Source organism: Procambarus clarkii, chromosome 19 (assembly GCF_040958095.1).
Source record: "Procambarus clarkii isolate CNS0578487 chromosome 19, FALCON_Pclarkii_2.0, whole genome shotgun sequence".
NCBI classification, from domain to species: Eukaryota; Metazoa; Arthropoda; class Malacostraca; order Decapoda; family Cambaridae; genus Procambarus; species Procambarus clarkii.
The window spans coordinates 16999393-17017491 of record NC_091168.1 but is presented as its reverse complement, the minus strand read 5'-3'; the positions used below and the strand labels follow the sequence as shown (position 1 = coordinate 17017491).

General features: G+C 50.4%; 1 protein-coding gene across 2 annotated transcripts in view; it reads right to left on the bottom strand.

Annotated features, from left to right (window-relative positions):
- uex (metal transporter uex) overlaps nucleotides 1–18099 on the bottom strand; it is a 674542-nt gene that overhangs the window by 75097 nt on the left and 581346 nt on the right. For both annotated transcript variants that reach the window (XR_006772789.2, XM_045741424.2), the window contains exon 14: nucleotides 7451–7567. Coding sequence is in view for 1 of the 2 variants with exons in the window: in XM_045741424.2 (XP_045597380.1) it covers nucleotides 7451–7567 (117 nt within the window). In the remaining variant the exon portion in view is untranslated. The remainder of the gene's footprint in view (nucleotides 1–7450; nucleotides 7568–18099) is intronic.

Below are 18099 nucleotides of genomic sequence, written 5' to 3'. Positions count from 1 at the left end.
AAGATGCTAGTCTCCGGAGGCAAGCGACACATATAAGTGCGATCAGGAAAAACAACAGAGTAGCCAACACCGTCCGCTGACTTAGACCCATCGGTGAAGACAGAAACGGAGCGGGAGTGAGAAGAAAAGTGCTCGAGGAAAAGGCGTTTTAGAACCGTAGGAGGGGTAAAAGCTTTAGTGATACGGGTCAAGGAAGTACAAAACCGCGGAAGAGGGACCCTCCACGGGGGCAAAGAAGGAACAACACGAGGAGAAACATCAGAAATACGAACGGAGAGAGAATCCTGTAGGCGAGATAACCGGACAGAAAGAGGGAGGTGGTGAAGAGGAACAGGAACCGCAGGAGGGGTAAAAGTTAAAGCACGACAGAGGCGAGAGGAAGGATGTTGCAAGGACCGCGCAAGATAGCGAAGACAGTAGCGATCACGGCGGTCCTGGAGAGACAGGAAGCCAGTGTCAACATACAAGCTAAGGATGGGAGTCGAACGAAAGGCACCAGAACTGAGGCGCAACCCAGTACAGTGGTACCTCGGAATGCGATTGTCCCTGTATGCGAGGTTTTCGGAAGGCGAGGTGTATTTACTCCAAAAATTTGTCTCAGAAGGCGAGGGTTACTTCGGGAGGCGAGTTTGGACGCGAGTTTGTTGATACGCGTACAGCCGACCTAGCGCGTTCGTCGCCCCTCCGCCCCGCCGCCCCTCAGTTTATTATTGTCTCGCGCTCAGTGACTACCCCCACATCAATTCTTCTCGCGGATTTTCAGTGTTTTGTTGGATTTTTGGTGATTTGTCTATACAATTTGTTATTATATATCTCACCATGGGTCCCAAGAAAGCCAGTGGTAAGGATAAAGGCCAGAAAGCTCATGTGAGGATGACAATAGAGGAGAAACAAGAGATCATTCGGAAGCATGAGAACGGTACACGTGTTGTTGAACTTTGTAGGCAGTACAACAAAGCCACATCAACAATATGCACTATACTTAAGAAGAAAAATAAGATTATGGGTGCTAAAGTGGCAAAAGGAGTAAGAACATTAACGGCACAAAGACCACAAATAAGTGGTATCCATAGTGTTACAAGGCATGGGGTTATGTGATGTGATTATGGAAGGGGACTCCCCTTCCAAACAGTAACTCCTCTCCTCCTCCCCCCTCCTCACCATCTTCCATACGCCTACAGCACTCGACAGCAAGGTAAGTAATAACTGGAACACAGTTTTGTAGGTTTATTTAGATGAATTAGGTAAATTACGTATAAAAATTTAGTTTGATGTGGGGTTTTTGGGGTAGTCAGGAACGGATTAATTCATTTCCCTTTATTTCTTATGGGGAAATTAACTTCGGAATGCGAGTTTTCGGAAGGCGAGGCGTCTCCAGGAACGGATTAAACTCTTATTCTGAGGTATGCCTGTATGGTGCAAAGCGTCAAGACGGCGAAGAGTAGAAGGAGAAGCAGACGAGTAAGCAGGGCAACCATAATCGAGCTTAGACAGGACGAGAGAGGAATGTAAAGCAAGGAGAGTGCGCCTATCTGCCCCCCAAGAAGTATGGGACAAGACCCGAAGGAGGGTAAGCGCTTTAGAGCACTCAACACGGAGGTAAGAGATATGGGGAGACCAAGACAAACAAGTGTCAAGGAATAACCCCAAAAGCTTCGCGGAATCTTTGTATTCAAGGGGATGACCATAAAGTGACAAAGAGGGACGAAGAACAACCCGTTTCCGCGTAAAAGTCATGGCACAAGTCTTAGAAGTAGAGAACTTGAAGCCATGACCTGTGGCCCAAGACGACACGGCATCAATTACAAGTTGAAGCCGGCGTTGAAGGAGAGGCGAATCATCACCCTGACAACAAAGGGTAAGATCATCGACATAGAGAGCGGAGAAGACACCAGAAGGAAGAGAGGAAAGAAGACCATTGAGGGCAACCAGAAAAAGAGTAGTGCTCAGAACACTACCCTGGGGCACACCTTCGTATTGCTGAAAAGAGGGAGAGCGAGCGGTACCAAGGCGCACCCGAAAGGAACGACGAGAGAGGAAGCTGCGGAGAAAGAGAGGGAGATGACCACGAAGGCCAAAAGAATGAAGTTGAGATAGGATATGATAACGCCAAGTGGTGTCGTAAGCCTTTTCTAGGTAAAAAAGGACGGCAACAACGGAGGTCTTCGCAGCAAAAGCAGTACGAATATAGACCTCCAAGTTCACCAGGACATCTGTCGTGCTGCGGCACTTGCGGAAACCAAATTGAGAAGGGGAGAGGAGGTGATGGTGTTCCAGGAACCACATCAGACGAACGTTAACCATACGTTCAAAGAGTTTGCAGACACAACTTGTGAGAGCAATAGGGCGAAAGTCCTTAGGGGAAGTACCCAGAGACCCCGGTTTGCGAACAGGGAGGACAACGGCATCGAGCCAGTCCTCAGGGACTGACGACGACTCCCAGATCCGATTATACAGACTCAGTAAATACTGAGACGTGCTCGGAGGGAGATGGCGAAGCATCTCATAATGAATACCATCGGAGCCCGCCGCCGTAGAACCGCAGAGGGCCAGGGCAGAACGAAGTTCAGAGAGAGAGAAGGGATCATTATAGGGAAGCTGAAGATGAGTGCAGAAATCTAAAGGACGAGACTCAAGGACAGGTTTACGAAGAAGGAAAGATTGGGGAAGATGAAGACCAGAGCTAACAGAAGAAAAGTGGGAACCCAGTTCGGAAGCGACCTGCAACGGGTCCGCCACAAGAGTATCATGGAGGTGAAGGACCGGTGAAACATCGGGAACGAACTTACCCGCTATCTTGCGGATACGCTTCCAGATCTGGGCCAGAGGGGTCTCGGACGTAATTGTTGAGACATAAGATGCCCAACATTCACGTTTAGCCGTACGGATGGCCCTATGGGCCACCGCACTCGCTTTCCGAAAGAAAAGAAAAGAATCGGTCGTCTGCCTACGGCGGTGCCTCTTCCAGGCTGCACTCTTACAGCGGACAGCCCGAGCACAGTCCGCATTCCACCAGGGAAGGCACTTCCGTGGACCCCAAGAGGAAGAGCGAGGAATAGAGCGGAGGGCAGCGTTGAAGACAGTGTCATGAAAAAGGAGGAGAGCGCGAGAGAGAGGCAGAAGGGAGAGGTCAGGGAGAGCAGCACTGAGGGTAAATAGGGTCCAGTCTGCCTTAGCAAACTGCCACCTAGGGAAAGAGAGGGAAGGGCGAAAAGAGAAAAAGGAAACAAGGATGGGGAAATGATCACTTCCATGGAGGTCATCAAGAACCTGCCACGTGAAATCTAAGTAAAGAGAAGAAGAGCAGAGAGAAAGATCAAGACAAGAAAGGGTGCGAGTCCGAGAGTCCAAATGAGTGGGCTCACCAGAATTCAGAAGAGACAGGGAAGAAGAGAGGAGAAACGGCTCAAGGAGGCGACCCCAGGTATTCGTCAGAACGTCACCCCAAAGAGAATGACGACAATTGAAGTCACCCAGCAGGAGCACAGGCTCCGGCAAGGAGTCCAGGTGGTGTTTCAAATCAGGAAGAGAGAGCGGGACACTTGGGGGGAGATAAATGGAACAAACTGTGTACCATTTCCCCACAAAGATACGAGCAGCAGAACAATGGAGAGGCGAAGGAAAAAGTAAGGGAACAAAGGGAACATCAGCCCGAATCAAAAGAGCAGAAGAATTAGAAGCCCCAGCAATGGCTGGGGGGGGGGAGAGAAAGGAATAGCCACGAAAACGACCAGGACGAGCACCAAGCATTGGCTCCTGGAGACAGACACAAAGGGGCGAAAACCGCGAAATCAGAAGTTGGAGTTCGAGGAAATTGGCGTAATAACCTCGAACGTTCCATTGAAGAATGGACAACGACGAGAAGAGAAAGGACAAAAACAGAGAACAAGGAAGAAACAAAGGCGAAAGAGCAACAGAGCACGTTAAAGAATATCAGGGTCGGGATCAGGGTCAGCAAAGTCAGGGTTAGGGGGCATGGGTAAACTGAGCAAAGACGGAGGGAAGGAAACGGGAGAACAGAGCAGAGGTGGGCGGGCAGGGTCTGGAGGAGGAGGAAGAGGAGGAGACAACGGAGAGGAGCCGTCAAGGACAGCAGCAGGAGGAGGGGGAGTAGAAAGAGGGGAGTGCACCCCAGCAAGAGCAGCAACCGAAAGGGAAGCAGGGGCCAAAGAAACCTCCATAGCAGGAACAGGGGGCGCAAGCACTGAAACGGGAGGGGAAGGAGCAACAGAGCCAGGAGGAGGAGCTGAGGAAGAAAGCGAAGCCTTCTTACCCGCCGGGAAAGAGGAAGGAGAGGAGCCAGGCTTACGCTTCTGACTTAAAGAGACCGGTGTCCCAGCAACTACGTACCGGGCAACGGATTCCAGTGTCTCAACAGGAGAAGCCGAACGAGAGCACACACGACGGCCGTTAGGAGAGCGATGGACATCCGCCCGCACCGACAGGCGGTGGGGAGAGCCAATAGATGGAGGAAGAGGATGGGAAGGAGGATCGGAGGGGGACGAGGAAGAAGACACAGAAGACACGACAGACCGGGTAGAAGGAAGGGGAACCCCAGACAAGAGGACCAGGAGGAGGATCCTTCGGGAGAGAACCCAAAGGAACAGAGGAGGGGGCAGTGGGCGCATCAGGGTCCAAGGCCCGGAAGCGGTTGTGAGTCTGAGGAAGGCGGGAAGGACGAGGAGAGGAAGAGCGCAACACGCGAGCATAAGAGATATTAGCATAAGGCGGGAGCCGGCGAACCTGGCGCCTCGCCTCAGGAAAAGATAAACGCTCCCGGTGCTTCAGGTTGAGGACGGCTGCCTCAAGCTTGTAATGGACACACGCACGGGAGAAAGTAGGATGGGCCTCACCGCAGTTGAGGCAACGAGCCTGGGGAGAAGTGCACTCCGACTTAGAGTGACCTTCGCCACCACACAAAGGACAGAGAGAGACAGTCCCGGAGCAGCGGAGGGCACCATGCCCAAACCTCCAGCACTTGTTGCAGAGCCGAGGAGAAGGAATGTACTCCTGGACAGAGCACCTGGCACCAGCAAGAATGACAGAGGGTGGAAGGGTCCTACCATCAAAGGTAATCTTCACAACCCGGAGGGGTTGACGGCGACTACCACGAGGGGGACGAGTAAACGTGTCCACCTGGAGAATAGAATGGCCCTGGGCAGTGAGGATATGGCGAATATCGTCGTGGCAGTCGCGCAGGTCCCGAACACCGGTTGCAACATGGGGCGGGAGCAAAATAGTGCCAACACTGGCATTCAACTGAGTGTTCTTCGAGACCCGAACGGGGGTCTCGCCAAGGCAGGATAAGGCAGCCAAGCGGGAAGCAGCATCCTGAGAAGGAGCAGCAACGACACGTGTACCGAGACGAGTGGGGTTGAAAGTAATGGAGGCATCCACGGAATTAATGAGATGTCGATGAAGGGAGAAATCGTCAGGAGGCGCAGAATCAAGAGGGAGGAGATCAAAATATTTGGCCCACGAAGCGGGACCAAACAAGGCTTGATAGGTAGCAGAACTGGAAGGAATCGAGCGAGGGCGGCCGTGACGAGGACGGCGGTGAGAACCCCCAGAGAGAGAGGGGTTAAAAGGCGCAGTAGTTACAACTAGAGAAGGAGCCGCGCCAGGGGACGAGGTAGTCACCACTGGGGGCTTGGGGCTCGACCCAACCACAGAGGAGGGAGGGGAGCCAGGGGAAGGAGTCAGAGAGGCCAAAGGAGGAGCAAGGTCGGGGCCCAATGCAGCGGAGGCTACAGAGCCCGGTCTTCCAATACGGACCGACTCTGGGGCTTGGTCGCCCACCCCACGAGCCTGAGAAGGTAAGCCAGAAGCAGCCGAAACAGGGGTTATCATCTTGACGAAATGAAGAATTCACACACGAATGTGCCCCCACACCCACCATGGAGCCACAATTAGAGGCAGGACACCCAACAAGAAGCTATCGCCGATCTTGTCGGGGCCTCCTAGGGGTGCGTCGTGAGTATACGCCCCACAAACGCCACCTTAAGAAACCGACAGTCCGTCGAGATCGGGTTCAGTGACGAAGTGGGGATTGACAATAAAAGGTTCCCCTCGCTCTCGACGTCGGGTACTGCAGTTCTACGGGTGCATGAGTATGCCTCCTCAAGCACCCGGGCGTCAAAATAGAAGAAGTCCATGGAAGAACCAGAACGAGCAAAAGGTCGGCAGGAAACGGCAAGCAGATAGGAGAAGAGGGGGGAGAAAAACGAAACAGAAGGAAAAGGAAAAGATGCCCAGCAAAATTGGAGAGGACGGCAGCAGGAGCACAAGGCTAGAAAAGGACAGAGGACTGTCCCAAGGAGCATCACACTCCGGCAGCCGCCCACTAAGCCCCCACACGGCGACAACGAGCTGAGCGGGGAGGGGGAATGGGGGGAATAACACCACAAACAATATTGTTTGAGGAGAAATATTAGTGCGTCTGGCCTTGAGGGCGGCCGTCGATCAGCTGACTGTGTGAGTAGCTACGTCTTTGTGCCTTTACTCACCATACAAGCTTAGATGTACAGTTATGGTGAACAAAACATGTAAATATGTATATATAACGTCTGTGTATAGTGAATAAATGCAAAAACAGTATTTTGGGAGGAGAATGAAGGCGAGTGAGGTGTTGTTGAGGGAGGGAGTGGCAGCGAGTGGCTGGCTGGTGTGTGGCAGTCACTCCTCGTTGCATTTTGACTCACAATACCAACTTAGTGGTTCGTTATGGTGAGCAAAACATGCAGATACTTATATATAACCTGTGTATATAGTGTAACAACAGCAAAACTATTTGTTTATTGTTTTATGATCATAATAATTGAATCACTAATATGCACACCATAATTTTGAGTGCAGCGATGGTTCACACATTTTATTATATAAATATATCACAATTCACTCTATTGAATAATATTACTGCAAAAAACTAAGAAAAAATCAATCAGACATTGAAATAATTAGGTAATAATATATTTGTGGCAACTGCTGCCTGACAGCTCGAGCGGAGTAGACCTCGTCTGGCGAAAGCTCTGTCAACGCCCCTTTTTTGCCACACTTCCCTACCCTATTGCAGCTAAAATATACCACCTACGATTTTTTTGTTATTTTTTCGGTGATCAGGGAACAAAAATGAACACTTCCATAAGACGAAAGAATTTTTTGGAATTTTGTTGTTGTTGCGCCTGTGGGTGATAAATCCATTTGGACCCCTAGCGGTTTGAGGGTTAAGGAACAAAAGACAATATTTACTCTCATCTACATTACTGGCTACTACTTCCCAGCCACAAATCTATTTGTGGCTTGGGAAGTTACACAATAACTTACTAATAATGTTCAAGTAGTTGTTTTATCAAGATAAGAGAGTAAAAAACTGACAAGGTTTTCCCATTTCCCATACTACATAAGTGCCTACTTTATTTGTATAAGTATGCACTATATACAGGTCACTAACTTTGGCAATCTCATTCTCAAAATTTTCTCCTCCAAGTGGCTCCCTTTGTGCTTGTTCTAGAAGGTAGGCACGACGAGCAGCAATATAATGCGTGTTTCGAATTTTCAGGTACATCACCTGTAAAAAATTAAAAAGCACATTATTCATTATGAATTCGGTACAGTAATTACAAATCAAATATCACTGAATAACATTTTGCCTTGTGCCAGGCCCTGTTGGGATTGTGTGGCTTTGGGTCTTTATACACATCCCTGATCTTCCCCTGGAAGTATGGATCGAGGTCTCTTCTCTGCCCCTGGTAGGTTTCTCTATTTTTTTGTATTCTGTGGTGATTTAGTTACAGGGGACACCACCAAGGGGGCTCCTTGCAGAAAATCAGCATTTAATGTACTGTAATGAAATGCCTCTTTTTGGAGGGACCTCAGTGGCTCCTTGGACCCTCCCTCACGCTTTCAGGTGCATTGGTTTGCTTTTGGTCGGCTGTTACTGAGGTGGTTTGCTGCTGGTTGGAGCTTAGAGCTCTTTGGTATTGGCACCTAGTAGGATAGGCAGGAGGCACTGAACTACAGTCCAGTAGCTCTAACTTGCATACCATGCAAATTGATGGAGACTATTGTGTGAAAAAACCAGCGTTGAATGTAATGAAACACCATTTTCTGGGTGAGACCCAGAGGCTCCCTTGAGCTTATCCAGGCTGATATGCTAATGTCAAATTTTGGCATCAGTCATGTGTATGGAGTTCTGTGGGTCTACCAGGGACCACGAGCCAGAACCTGGCCCCCTCAGAGAGGCATAGGGAGCTATAGCTTATAGAAACTCCCGTGTGGTTGGAAGCATTCTATGTCTGCCATCAACCGGGTCAGGCACCCAGAAAGGTAAGCATCCCAAAAAACCAGCGTTGAATGTAATGAAACGCCATTTTCTGGGTGAGCCCCGGAGGCTCCCTGGAGCTTATCGGGCTAATGTGTGTTATGTTAGACCGGGACATTAGCTAAGGAGTTCAGACCTACCAGGGACCAGCGCCAGAACCTGGCCCCTTCAGAGAGGTTTCAGGGAGCAATGGCCCTGGAAAACCCCATATGGTTGGAGGTTTTCCTTATCTGCCATCGACCGGGGTTAGGCGCCCAGAAAGGTAGGCGTAACAAAACAAACCCCACATGGTAAGAAACTACAACAAAAACCGAACAGAGAGGTAGAAAACTCCCTACAATCCCAAGGAAACAAGCAAACAAGCAAACATCACACTTTACTGCCGCGCCGATCGTCCGCGCAGCCCTCCCCACCCCGGGAGGGGGAGGGGGGAGCCCCGGACCTACTGCGCCGGCTGCCAAGCTCCAGTTCGGAAGCTAAGCTTCAACCAACGCGAAAAAACCGCCGACCGGTGGGAGGGAGGGTTTCCAGGGAGCCTCCGGGGCTCACCCAGAAAATGGCGTTTCATTACATTCAACGCTGGTTTTCTGTGGGGAGCCCCTACGGCTCCCTGGAGCTTCATACCCAAAGAGAAGGAAAAGAAAGGGCTAACCCGGGAGGCGGCCGCCACAAACTCTGCAACGCAAAGCCAAGACAACCGGTCGCAAACCTGCGACCCAAGGCAACAAGAACGCCCAAGAACAGACGCACACATGGATGGGCGGCCAAAAACCTGTGCGACCCACAATTCCCTGCGCCCGAAATGAGCCCGAGACGTCACCAACACAGCAGCAATTGCTGCAAACGTCTGAACAGCACGGGCGCAAAGACAGACCGCAGTAAGAAGGAAAACACTGCGGACGACCCGGGAGACCCGAGCCCTGAAAACAGGGAACGAAGGAACCGGATCAACCACAGCGCATCCCCAGGCACGGGACGCCGGCAACAGCAAAAAGCACAACTGGACAACACAGGACGCACCCCCCGGCCAAACCAAACAAGTACCAATACCCCAAGAACCCCTCCAGAAAGCAGCCGTCTCGACCGTCGCCAGGACAGAGAAAGGCTGCACACCAATAAAGCTACCACCAGTACCAAAGAGGAGGAAACTGAAACCGAAGGGGCTACCACAAACTGAGGGGAAGAGAAGAAGGCACCCTGAACAAGGACCAGGATGGCTCAGGCGACTCATGAGCAGGCCGGAGGGGAAACAAAACGCGAGAAGACGTAATAAACGTCATACAGTCTCCAAGACGAAGCTCGCAGGTGGGACACCGTCAACAAAGCCACCTGAACACCATAGAGATGGCGATACCTGCGTCAAAATACCAGACGCGAAGAGCCAAAGAGAAGGCCGAACCAGTCACGGACAGGACCGATTCGGCCTGCTGAAAGAGGCGAAGCCTCAGGAAAAACGCCCCGGGTACGGACACCTATCAAGCAGCGTCTGAAGAGAAGGCCGGGCCGGCCACAGTGGAACCATAAGGACTGTTCTCGTGGGAATGGGCTGCAACGGAGCCAGAACCCGAAGCAACAGCTGGACCGGGAGAAGAGGTACAGGTACCCCCCACCTCGACCAGGCCTGCCGAAAGCCTCCACCGTGAAGTCCTCGCAGGTGGGAAGGGCACCACAAAACGGGCGACGCCTAGACCACGCCGACCCGAAGACGTCCATGGCCAGGAGTCCATAAGCCCAACAGAGCCAACAAAACGAATCGGCGACGACTGGCCAACCCACGAAGAGGAATGAACCGAGACAGCTGTCCACCAGGACGCAGGACACACCCCGGACACGAACCACACGGTTAACCAAACCCCCTGTGGTTCCGGCAAGAACCACCAGAGAACAGTCCAAACAGAGCTGAATGGTAGAGTACCTAGTGACCCAAACCCTTCGAAGCGCAAACCAGACAGCCATGAACACCTGAACCGGGCTGTGAGCCCGACGGACAGACAGACTCCATCAACCTCGGCCGACCTGGTGAGCACTGGTCACAAAGGCCCTGCCGAGAGACGACCCGTCCGTGAACACATCGAGCGAAGGCTCGGGGAGCCGCCAAGGCACGGAACCCCGAAAACCCCAAAGAGGAAGCTGGTGACGCAGCACCAACACCAGATCCCCAGAGGAACCCAAGGAATACAAGAGGCGGAAGTGGAGTCTCCGTAGGAACCAACCGACGCCGGAGCCAAACCCGACTCCGCGGGCAGACAAGCACGCCGAAGTGCAAACTCCCGCACAACCGCCCAAGCAACCGCTGAGCAACCCGGGACCCCCTCCTGAACAGCCAAAGGCGGGACCACAGCCACAGTAACACTTCTGGAGGGAAGACAATGAGGGGCCCAAGAGCCTGAAACAAGGCCCAGGTCCGAACCCGGGACGGAAACAGAAGGTAAAACCTCCAGATCACCAGGAAACCAAACCCAGCGATCTGGAAAGAACCATCCCCTGGCGAGCAGACAAGCGGACTGACTGGGAGCCCACTCCAGCCAGTCGTCGAAGTAGGCCAGACACCGAATCTCAGACGCAGACAGGGCACTAAGATCCGGTAAAGATGCAAAGAGTATACAAAGTGCCCTTCACAAAATAGGGAATGCAATAAAAACAGCAAACCTGAAGCCCCACCACCAAAGCATTGTATGACAATCATATGAAGACATATGACATATGACAATCATTATATGACAATATGACAATTATAATCAAAGCATTATATGACAGAGTGCTGGGAAGACGGGACACCACGAGAGTAGCTCACATCCTGTAACTACACTTAGGTAAGTACACATAGGTAATTACCAACCGTGCTAGCCCCAGAAAAACCGGAGAGGAACGTGCCAAGAAGTGACCTGGAGGTCCAGGTCCACCATCCATGCACCCGGCCCTAACAGAATCCGAACAGGAGACAACAGTCCTCCGAGCAGGGCAGAGGATCCAGGGCGCAGACGGAAGTAGTCCAGAAGAACTGCAGACTGGAAAAGCTCATGACTGCAAAGAGCAGACGGGAAAAGCTCATGACTGCAAAGAGCAGACGGGAAGCCCAGAAGGATGGGGCGGATCGACCACGCCCCACGCACCCACGAAGAGGAAACGACGAAGCGCAAGGAAGAAGCCCACCCCGCCAGCTCTGAACCCCCCCCCAAGGGGGAGAAGCCGTCCTCCGACGCCAGCAGAGGCCGGAAGACAACCCAAAGCGCCCACCAACAGCGGGACCAAGCGAGAGGCAACAGAGCAAGCTGCTCCCCCAGCGCCCAGTCAACAGAGAAGGGAACAGAACCCCTTCAGAAAGAAAAAGTACACTACCGAAGTCATGAGGAGAGACTACGGGAAGGAAACCACACTTCGCTGGAAGAGGAAGTGAGGGGAGACCTGATCACCACATACAAGATACCCAAGGGAATCGACAGGGTTGAGAAGGACAGGATATGTAACACAAGGGGCACACGCACTAGGGGACACAGGTGGAAACTGAGTACCCAAAAGAGCCACAGATATCATTAGTTTTTTTTTTTTTTTTTTTTTTTTTTTTTTTTTTTTTTGAGTGTCAGAATGGGAACGGGAAAGCACTAAGAAGTAATGTGGCGACTCCTCACACAAGTAACGAGGCTGACCCCCATACAATGTCACATGTAGACATGACAGAGCCCAAGAGGCACAGGAACCGATACACCTGTTGACGGACGGTTGAGAGGCAGGACCAAGGAGCCAGAGCTCAACCCCCACAAGCACAACTAGGTGAGGACATATATTGTAAAAACACAAGCCGCCGACTAGTGGCAAAGAGCACTACGCCGGCCAGGCAAAGAAGGCACAAAACTGCATCAAAAGGCCCACCTCGACAGCAAAACCACAAAGTCCCAGCACAACCACAACATGTGCCAAGACCCAAAAAGCTCAGTCTGCAAGCCAGGAAGACCCCGGAAACCCAAAAGGCAGAACCGGGTCACACGAGGAAACAAAGTCCCCTGAACCCACAAAAGGGGGCCCAAGAGGAAGAAACCTCCAGAACGAAACCAAGGAACCCAAAGGAACCCAGAATCGAACTAGGGGGAGCCCAAACCACCACATTTGCCGGCGGAGAACACCACTAAAAGGCAAAGCACAGACCCCAGCAGAACGCCCTGGGAAAACGGTCCCAAAAGACCGAAAACCGAGGGGCAAGGTGTGGGAGCAAGCATACCAGCCAGGGGCACTGAGCCTAAACCCAGAGGCTCAGACCCAAAATCAACACCCAAACGTTCCCAGAGGAACAGGCAACGGCAAGAAAACACCAGAAAAACAAAGAAACGACAACAGGAGAACAAAAACCCTGCAAATTTTTTGAAAACTCACCAGAGACGCTCGCTCGCACACCCAGACGCATGTAAACAAACCGCAACGCCGCCCTGGTGGCCACGCTGGGAAACCGGCAGACGAAAATGGCCGCCAGCAGGGGCTGTGACTGACGCTTAATACACAAAAACACGCCAGCAAATGTGGGAAGCTAGCAGACTGGAAGGGCGAAAAACGACGCCCAACAGCAGAAAAACCCCTGAAGGGGCAAAACCGCCCCAGAACTGCTAGCAGGCATCCCCCACAGCCCCGGGAACCAACAACAGAGGCCCCGGGGCAGAGCCGTCCTCCAAGCCCTCCGCCCTTAAAGAAAAGCAAGAGCCCATGGGAAAGGCAACAAGAAAGGGCCGCTGGTAAGACCCAGAAGCCTTGGCAGGAGGCACAGGCTCAAACCTCCGTCCCCAACCCGAACGGGGCATCCCCCGAAAACCGCCCGAGTCTCTGCCGCAACTGAACCCCGCCCCGACCCCGAAACCTGCAGACGGTCCGGAGCCGGGAACATGGAGAGAAAGGGGCGAGCAGCACCTAACCAAACGGGGCGGCCACGGGGCATTCGAGTGGGAAACCAACCTAGCATGTTGCAGCAACCTAACCTAGCTTGCAACACGGATGCCGCCTGTACTCTGAACAGTAATAACATCAGGAGAGTACTGGAGAACAAGTAGAGAATCACTCGCAAGACTCCGGGTCAAGGTGTCAGTGACCCAACAGGCAGCATGACGGAGGTAAAAATGGCGACTGTCACCCGGAGACAAGGGAACAGCAACCAACGATCCCGTACAAGACGGGTTGGAACCCGGAAGACACATTCAATGGTCCCCCGAGCCCAGACAGGGGTTTCCAGGGCCCGTAGGGTAACAACTACGGGAAGCCCGGGCAAGGTGTTGCTAACCGGTTAAGAAACCCAAACATAACAAGAGGGTAGATTATAGCACTGAAAACCCCCGAGACGTGTACAAGCACGGGGGCCTAGCAGAGGGCCGCCAAACACTACCAGTGGAACCATAACCACCTTAGGCAGACCCCCACCAGGCAAGAAAATGAAAAACAAAAGAAAAACCCCGCAAAAGTACACCGTCTCCAGAGGCAACAGAAACCGGCCGTCGCTTAGGTGGCAGGCTGCGCAACACCTTGACGCCCTAACCAGCACAATACCAATCCCTACCCAGGGCCAAACAAGGGCCCCAAGCCCCAGCTGGCCCCAAGGCCGAGGCAAATGCCGAGCAGCAAGAACCTCTACGGGAATGGATCCCGAACGCCCCAGGGAAGATAACCCTGTAACGCAAGGGCAGTACTCACAGGGCGCTTAGGGAAGTCAGCCACTAAGCACATGCAGCCCCGGCACTGATGAAGTACTCCTGGCCACCGCACACCACAACACACGGCAGTGAACGCCACACAAGGCAAACACCGCCTAGGAAACTGAGGCCAGAGAAGCGTCAATCCCGGTTGACATTAGCGAACGAACTGGAGCTTGGCAGCCGGCGCGGTAGGTCCGGGGCTCCCCCCTCCCCCTCCCGGGGTGGGGAGGGCTGCGCGGACGATCGGCGCGGCAGTAAAGTGTGATGTTTGCTTGTTTGCTTGTTTCCTTGGGATTGTAGGGAGTTTTCTACCTCTCTGTTCGGTTTTTGTTGTAGTTTCTTACCATGTGGGGTTTGTTTTGTTACGCCTACCTTTCTGGGTGCCTAACCCCGGTCGATGGCAGATAAGGAAAACCTCCAACCATATGGGGTTTTCCAGGGCCATTGCTCCCTGAAACCTCTCTGAAGGGGCCAGGTTCTGGCGCTGGTCCCTGGTAGGTCTGAACTCCTTAGCTAATGTCCCGGTCTAACATAACACACATTAGCCCGATAAGCTCCAGGGAGCCGTAGGGGCTCCCCACAGAAAAACCAGCAATGAATGTAATGAAACACCATTTTCTGGGTGAGCCCCAGAGGCTCCCTGGAGCTTATCGGGCTAATGTTTGTTATATTAGACCGGGACATTAGCTAAGGAGTTCAGACCTACCAGGGAGCAGAGCCAGAACCTGGCCCCTTCAGAGAGGTTTCAGGGAGTAATGACCCTAGAAAACCCCCATATGGTTGGGGCTTTCCTTATCTGCCATCGACCAGGATTAGGCACCCAGAAAAGTAGGCATAACAAAACAAACCCCACATGGTAATAAACTAAAACAGAAAACTGAACAGAGAAGTAGAAACTCCCTACAATCCCAAGGAAACAAGCAAACATCACACTTTACTGCCGTGCCAATCATCCGCACAGCCCTCCCTGCCCCGAGAAGGGGAAGGGGGGGGGGGAGGCCCCGGACCTCACCACGCCAACTTCCTAGCATCAGTTCTGAAGCTAACCTTCAACCAACGCGAAAAAAATGCCGACCGATGGAGGGAGGGTTGCCAGGGAGCCTCCGGGGGCTCACCCAAAAAATGGCGTTTCATTACATTCAATGCTGGTTTTCTGTGAGGAGACACTACAGCTCCCTGGAGCTTCATACCCAAAGACATGGAAAAAAAAAGGCCGACCCGGGAGGCGGGTGCCACAAACTCCGTAACGCGAATCCGAGACAACAGGCTACAATCTGCGATCCAAGGCAACGCAAGAATGCACAGGAGCAGACACGCACACGAACTGGTTACCAACAGTAAACTGGTATAAAACACTGCAGATGGAACTAAGTCCATAATCATTTTTGGATGTTTAGAGAAGGAAATTTCATCTAGGGTGGACCAAGCGGCAGAAGAGATGAAAATCATAGAGAAAAAAGTAGGTTTAGGAGAAGGCTCAAAGGAAAATGTCAGTGATTTTAGAAGAATAGGAAAATATGAAAAAGAAAAGAACCGCCCCTTAAGGGTGACGTTTAATGGAGTGAAAAACATGATGGAAGTGCTAAGAAATGCCAGGAAACTGCAGAGTGATGAGGTTGGCAAACTTTGGTCAATAAGACAAGACCTCTCCAAGGAAGACAGAGAAAAGCTGAAAATGAACCTAATTGAGGCAAAACGTCTAAATGGGGATAGAAATGAAGACAGAAATTTTTTTTTTTTACAAAGTGACAGGGACTGGAAAGCTTGTGAAATGGTACATAAAAACAAAGCAACAAGATCAGTAGTGGAAGGGGGAGTAAAAAGCAAAGGAAAAGGGAACATGTTCCTGAAAATTGTATATACCAACATAGATGGAGTGAGGTCAAAAACTTTGGAGTTGCAAGATATAATCCAGCTTAGGGTCCCAGATATTGTTGCATTATTTGAGACGAAACTTGAAGGAAATATAGTAAATGAAGTCATATTCCCAAGAGGCTATTCAGTTTGGAGACGTGACAGGAAAACTAGGAAGGGAGGAGGAGTGGCTGTACTGGTGAAAAAACACCTGAAGGTAAAAAGAGTTAATATTTGAAAACCCTCGAGATATTGACATAATGGCATTGCAGGTCTGGAATCAGGATGATAAGCTGATAATTTTAAATGCCTACAGCCCACCAGCAAGCAACACATGGACAAAGGAAGAACTGGATGACAAACGAGAGGGCCTCATAATGGTCATGAGAGATGATATTGTACAAGCAGATAAAGATAAATCACGACTGTTGATACTGGGGGACTTCAACTTTAGAGCAATAGACTGGGAGGCCTATGAAGCAAGAACGGAGGACTTTTGGACATGCAGATTTGTGAACCTCATTCTGGAGACATTCTTGTATCAACACATAAAGCAGGCCACAAGAATGAGGGAAGGAGATGTACCGTCAGTACTGGATCTAGTATTCACCAGGAAAGAAGAAGAGATATTTGACATCCAGTACCTTCCTCCCTTGGGAAAGAGTGATCACGTCCTGTTACACATTGATTATGCTTTAAGATATCATCTAGAAGAAAATGGGGACATTGAAACAGTTGATAAACTCGATTTAAGGAGAGGCAACTATGGGGAACTTCGAAATTTTTTTAATGAGTGTAATTGGACAGAATTGTTGCTAGGCAGGGAAGTAAATGAAATGTATGCCAAATTTTTAAAAATATACGAGGAAGGCACACAAACATTCATACCAAAACAGAGATGCAGGGCCAGAAAACAGGATTGGTTCGACAGAAATTGTGAGAGGGCAAGAGACCAAAAGACACAAAAATGGAATCAGTATAGGAAGAGGCCAAACCCCCAAACATACCAGCGATACAACGATGCGAGAAACAACTATACAGCAGTAAGGAGAGAGGCAGAAAGAAATTTTGAAAAAGGGATAGCGGATAAATGTAAAACAGAACCGGGCCTATTCTACAAATTCATAAACAACAAATTGCAGGTAAAGGATAATATCCAGAGGTTGAAAATGGGAAACAGATTCACGGAAAATGAAAAGGAAATGTGTGAAACATTAAATGAAAAGTTCCAAAGTGTGTTTGTACAAAATGAAATCTTCAGAGAACCAGACACAATAAGAATTCCAGAGAACAACATAGAGCGGATAGAGGTGTCTAGAGACGAAGTGGAAAATATGCTAAAGGAGCTCGGTAAGAACAAAGCAGCTGGCCCAGATGGCGTTTCACCATGGGTTCTGAGAGAATGTGCATCTGAGCTCAGCATTCCACTTCACCTGATCTTTCAGGCATCCCTGTGTACAGGAATCGTAGCAGACGTGTGGAAACAGGCTACCATAGTTCCAATCTACAAAAGTGGCAGCAGGGAAGACCCCCTCAATTATAGACCTGTATCATTGACAAGTGTAATAGTGAAAGTATTGGAAAAACTAATCAAAACTAAATGGGTAGAACACCTGGAGAGAAATGATATAATATCAGACAGACAGTATGGTTTTCGATCTGGAAGATCCTGTGTATCAAATTTACTCAGTTTCTATGATCGAGCCACAGAGATATTACAGGAAAGAGATGGTTGGGTTGACTGCATCTATCTGGACCTAAAAAAGGCTTTCGACAGAGTTCCACATAAGAGGTTGTTCTGGAAACTGGAAAATATTGGAGGGGTGACAGGTAAGCTTCTATCATGGATGAAAAATTTTCTGACTGATGGAAAAATGAGGGCAGTAATCAGAGGCAATGTATCGGAATGGAGAAATGTCACAAGTGGAGTACCACAGGGTTCAGTTCTTGCACCAGTGATGTTTATTGTGTACATAAATGATCTACCAGTTGGTATACAGAATTATATGAACATGTTTGCTGATGATGCTAAGATAATAGGAAGGATAAGAAATTTAGATGATTGTTATGCCCTTCAAGATGACCTGGACAAAATAAGTAGATGGAGCACCACTTGGCAAATGGAATTTAATGTTAATAAATGTCATGTTATGGAATGTGGAATAGGAGAACATAGACCCCACACAACCTATATATTATGTGAGAAATCTTTAAAGAATTCTGATAAAGAAAGAGATCTAGGGGTGGTTCTAGATA